The sequence below is a fragment of the Canis lupus genome, chromosome 23, assembly GCF_048164855.1.
Source record: "Canis lupus baileyi chromosome 23, mCanLup2.hap1, whole genome shotgun sequence".
In the NCBI taxonomy this organism is placed as follows: domain Eukaryota; kingdom Metazoa; phylum Chordata; class Mammalia; order Carnivora; family Canidae; genus Canis; species Canis lupus.
Genome location: NC_132860.1, coordinates 22,974,486 through 22,980,255, shown reverse-complemented (window position 1 = coordinate 22,980,255; position 5,770 = coordinate 22,974,486). Strand labels below are relative to the sequence as shown.

The window sequence follows — 5,770 nt, the reverse complement described above, 5'->3', positions numbered from 1 at the left end:
TTTCCTGAGAGTTCTATTGGTTTTTCTTTAATCTCTCACATTGTTGCTTAATTCATAAATAATCTTTTGTGTTGTCTAATTATGTCTTATTAAGGGTGTTCTAATCTTCTCTCAAGGATCTATTATGACGGAGTATGTCATTAGGAGTATTAATTAGGGATTGTGTTTTTTTCTCTTTAAGTTTTATATTCTACTCTGAAGAAGCTCTGCTCAATTCAGGTAATTTTCTTTTCATAAATTAAATTTTGACTTTAATTTATGACTTTTCCATATGTGGATTTGATCTCATCCCTGGTGTTGATTTGGCTGTCCATTCATATTTCATGATGAGGGACCATGAATGTAACAGGGACTTCCATGGACATACTGGGATATTTTACCTGGTCCATGACATTGTAGGTTCCAGAGGAAGGAGACTACACAAGTCAGTGAGTAAATACTCAAATGTCAGTACCTGTTACTCTTTTCTTTTGAGACAGTTCAATGGAGAATCATCTCAACTTGCTTCCCTAGAGAGTATCAGTGTGCTGCTATTTTACAAGGTGAATGTAGACAAGTGTTCTATGGGCTTCAACATTCAAAACGAAATATTTTACACAATCCCTCTCTCTTATATGACCCCTCATTCCTATCATCCTTTGTACCCAATGCCCTTTTATCTGGGTCATATTTGATTCTGTCATTATAGAGACCAAGCATTTTGCAGGAATTGAAATAGATATTTTCTGGACACTTCAATTAGGAAGCCTTACACACAAACTCACTTTTTGTACCATTCTCAGTGCCACCTCTCACCACTGCCTTGGATGAAATTGCTGTGTTTTTCTAGAGTTGACATACACAGATCATTTTTTACCTCATGGGTATCCCCTTCTGCAGGCACCAAGATTTCAGATTTATGTAATCCATTCTGCCTTTTGGGGATATCTTAATCTTCCATATTTATATAATTTGTTTACACATACATTGGTAATATTTTACACTGTCTCTTGTGGGCACCATGGTTTTAGTGAACTTCAGAAAGTAGCAGAAATAAAAACATAACATTCAATCTGCTGAGTTTACCTGTAAATTTACACATCCTATTCCGTAATTACATTCCTTAAATTCATATTCTATTATTAAGTGAACACAGGAAGGTACATAAAGATTCATCTTGGTTAATTACCACGAAATTTGCAGAAACCTATAGCCGACACTCTGACCAAGAAAAAGAACAGCTCCAGCACCCCCAATATGAATACAGATTCTTTTCAGTAGGACTGGACTAAGCTCAAGAATATAAGTTTTTTCCAAACTCCCAGATCGAGCTGAGGCTGCAGGACCGGAAGCCACATGTTCAGTAGAAAAGCTCTAGGACACCAGTTTCCACGGCAAAGGGAATTTAGACTGGGTTGGTATTATTTTTAAATTTCTAAGAGAGTGATCCTGGATAGTGGGCTTGTTTTCATTGCCTCACCAGGAAGTCTCTATCCATTCCTCTAGCTGATTCTCCCTTTTTGAGGTAGGGGTCACAAATAGTCTAGGGACCAGAGAAACAGCCTAACGTAGAAAACCTTCTAAGTTGATTGAAAAGTAGAGTTCTGTTACATCTAAGGAAAGTAAGACATATAGTGTACAGTAAGAGCATCGGCCTTTGGACTATTACCAGGGCGGGGTTATTTCCACTAAAAATGTGTTCCCTCACTTCTGAGGATCACAAATCTCTCTCATTATGGACCATAGCTTTCTGAAGTCAGAACAAAATGAACACCAACAGAGCAATGACTCTCTGTTTTCCCACATCCTGTTTTGCTCAACTCACCCCGTCTAATATTCTTTAGCTCTCTCCTTTTAGTTTGACCTCAGTTAAGGAGAAGCGTCCAAAGCCATGGCAGTCCACGTGTAACAAAGTCTACACCAAGAGAACACATGCTTCCAAATATTCAATAGTGGTTTCCATCCATACTGGGTGGCTGCCTTGAAGGCTTAGCATGATGTCTGGGCAACTCCCATCAGGTTGTTAGTTCCTACTAGCTCTTTAGGCCACCTCATTGAAAACAGCCCTCAGAGACTGTCTAATTTTTGGATAACAAGTTTCTTTTCCTTACAAGTTTGCTTTCCAGAAGTCATGGAAGAATATCTTTGTCATGTTTCTAAAAAGGTTACAAAGTGTCAGACAGTGCTCCTAAACCTAAGGTATGGCTGTCAATTCTCAACTTCAGGACCGGGAAGGATGACTCCAAAATCTCCCTTCCTCCCTAAGAATGGCTTTATTTGACTTTATGATGGTGCTTCAAGTCAAAGGCCTTTATAAGACCAACTCTCCTGCCTGTTTGTTTCCATGTAAAACCCAGTAGTCAGGAGATGTATTTTCATCAGCTTGCTTCCTTCACACATTTGCCTTCCTTTGACATCCTTCCACTGGTTCACACAGTTTCAAACATTCTGAAGTTCTTCACAAGTCTCCTCATCATAATACAATTGCACAGTTCTGAAACCCCCTGTGGTTTCTGAGAGTGTACCAGGTATTTTCACGTCCATTTCATAGCCCTTCTTTCCAACTCTTTTGGCTCATATTCTACAAATTGTCATAATGTGAGGTACAGCCACTCAGAGCATTTGTATGAGTGCCAAGTCCTCAAGTGAACCCTCCCATTCACCGTGGAATACAGGACTCTCCAAAAGAAGACTCGGGTGTGTTACATATGGTGCTATTCCCTTAACACAACATAAGCTCATGTCAGTACTCCCAGCATGCCTGGCCAGGGCAGGACATGTCCTGCTGCCCCAGAGGCCCCTGCTTCAGCAAGATTGAGTCAGTGCTGAGGAGAGGTGATGCTGCAGTGTCAAGATATTGAAGGGAAGCTGAGAGACATGTGCTTAGACATGGTCTGTGAGAAACAACAGAATCTCCAAAGATTCAGCAGCTAACTGCTGTTTTCATGCTGAAATTGGGTCTTAGGACTCTTGTCAAACGCATGTTCCAAGATACTTTGTTCTGTTTAGGAACTATTTCCATACTTTAAAGCTGTTGGAGAGTAGCCTATACTTCTGCTTTCTACACTGATTACTTAATTGAGTGAAGCACTAAAAAGGAGGGGAAGATAGAAACACAGAGTTTCAAAGGCTAATTTAAAATACAAAGGTCTAGGTTTTACCTATTAATATTAAATTCTTGCTTCATGAAATTGCTCTGATGCAGTCATCTGTTGAGCATTACTTAACATTTCTTCCTCAGTTATCCAAGATTACGGGAATCTTAAACCATTTTCCCCCTGTATCTCAGCACAGATACCTGATTTCATTCTTGCTTCCATTCTTTTGAAAATGAACTAAATTTTCTAAATTACTCAGAAGGGAATCTGTTGATATTTTTTTAACTCAGAATCAATAAAGATAAAGTTCATAAAGCTCAATCATAAGCATAAAGTTTCATCTACTCAGAATATTCCCCTCTTCAGATTTAAAATCAGAGTTTACAGCAGAATCTACTTCTGGCCCAATGACAAAGGAGTTTACATGTAAAATATAACAAGTGACGATTCTAATTTAAAGTCGACGTGGTGAAAATTGAATCCAAAATCAAATTCCATTAGAAGTTGTCTTTATAATCTATATTGTGCTGTCCAATACAGTAGCCACTGCATTGGCGGAGGCAATGTCCTTTTAACATTTAAATATAAATTAACCATATTTAACATGAATTGTAGAGGCATGAGCCCAGTTACACTATTTACATTTCAAGTGTTCAATAGCCATACATAGCTCTTCTTATATGTTGGTCCCTATTACCCTATAGTAGAGAACATCTCCAACATGTTAGTAAAACCCTACTGGAGGATTCTGGTCCATATATGCCTATCACAAGATCCCAGAGATGGGCACTTTCCCCATTTTTTTAAAGATTTATTTATTTATTTATTTATTAATGATAGACAGAGAGAGAGAGAGGCAGAGAGACAGGCAGAGGGAGAAGCAGGCTCCATACCAGGAGCCAGATGCAAGTTGATCCCGGGACTCTAGGATCGCACCCTGGGCCAAAGGCAGGCGCCAAACTGCTGAGCCACCCATGGATCCCAACTTCCCCATTTGAAGATTAGTTAACATAATCTGAGAAACAAAGAATGTGTAGTCATCCACCCTTGTAACTAAAACCTAGGATTTGAATCTAGCCTTGTTTCAATGCAAAGAAAGTGCTTGATTTCCATTTTGGGCACATGAACTAGTTTTATCATCTCTTGGATATACTTGTGGCAGGAACATATAATATCTCATTTTACATAAATCCATAGTTGGTAGAAAATTTCTGGAATGTTTCAAGGAGTCTCCCAACTCCAGCCCTAAGAATGATTTACTACCAAACATAAGTTAAAATAGCATTTGTTCATAGGTGATTCTCTCGATTTATGTTTAAATGTGTTTAAAATCAAGAATCCTAGACTCTGGACTACTTAACTAAAACAAAATTCCTTTTTGGTATTACATACTGTGTGTTAATTAAAGCTGCTGTTTTATTCTTCAAAAGCCCTAGGCAACTCGACACATATCCAGAGAAAAGAGTCTGAGCATTCTGCTCCGAATCTGCTGGGTCTTGACACTGTAGATGATGGGGTTCATCAAAGGTGGGAAAAGGATGTAGATGTTGCCCATAAGTACATGGATCACAGGTGAGAGATGCTTGCCAAAACGGTGCACCATTGTTAAGCTAATGATAGGGATATAGAACACGAGAACAGCACACAGGTGGGAGATGCAGGTCTGAAATAATTTATGCTGTTCCTCCTGAGAGGCAATTGCCAGGACTGCCCTAAGAATCAGCACATAGGAGTAAAGGATGAGAACAGCATCCAACAACAGCGTGAGAATGACCAACATCAGGGCATAGTAGCTATTAAACCTGATGTCTGAGCAAGCTAGACGCAGAAGGTCCTGGTGTAGGCAGAACGAGTGAGAGAGGCTATGGGAGTGACAGTAATGGAAAAATTTCAGATTGATGATGGGGGGTGTAATAAAGAAGAAACTCCTACCCACTATGATGAGCCCGATTTTGAAAATCCTGGAATTAGTCAGAATGGAGGAATACCGCAGTGGATTGCAAATGGCGACATACCTATCAAAGGCCATAGTAAGGAGGACAGAGGACTCCATGAAGGAAAGACCATGGATGAAGTAGGACTGGGCAATGCACGAATCCAGGCTGATTTCTCGAATGAACCCCCACAGGATGCCCAGCACCGTGTGCACCGTGGACAGCCCCATGCACAGGTCAGTGAGGGCCAGCATGGCCAGGAAGTAGAACATGGGCTGGTGCAGGCTCGGCTCAGTCCGGATCACGTGCAGCACCAGGCAGTTGCCCAAAAGCACCATGGCGTAGATAGTGGAGAAGGGAATGGAGATCCAAGGATATTGCTGCTCCAGGCCAGAAAATCCCGTGAGAAGGAAGGAGGAAGAATTTAGGCTAGAACTTCCCAACGCCATCCTTTTGGCACAGGGATACCTCTTCCAGGCAGTAAGAAAGGGTTTTTCCAAGGAAATGCTCCAAGTTCAGATGAATTAGGTGAAATTTCTGAGTAAATAAAATTATGCTATAGTTAACTGAGTGTATGAAATACTAGCTGAGCAACTCTCTTCTTTAGAGATGTATTATCTGCTGCCTGGAAGAGAATAATGTCCTCCTCATGTCATGTAAGAGCCATTATTCATCCACTGGAGGCACATTATATCCTTAGAAGCTACAAGTGAAAATGAGGAGACCAGAGTAAGAAGCTAATTTCCAGAGAGGCTATGT

At 40.3% G+C, this 5,770-nt stretch overlaps 1 protein-coding gene across 1 annotated transcript; it reads right to left on the bottom strand.

The window, feature by feature from the left end:
• Positions 1-4,509: 4,509 nt before the first annotated feature.
• Positions 4,510-5,460, bottom strand: LOC140615273 (olfactory receptor 51V1-like). Its single transcript, XM_072795191.1, has one exon. It carries the CDS (start codon positions 5,458-5,460, stop codon positions 4,510-4,512), a length of 951 nt encoding a protein of 316 aa, XP_072651292.1.
• Between the last annotated feature and the right edge of the window lie 310 nt (positions 5,461-5,770).

Bases quoted from the DNA above. Each gene is read 5' to 3' on its own strand.
- LOC140615273 (XM_072795191.1), bottom strand. From the start codon at position 5,460: ATGGCGTTGGGAAGTTCTAGCCTAAATTCTTCCTCCTTCCTTCTCACG.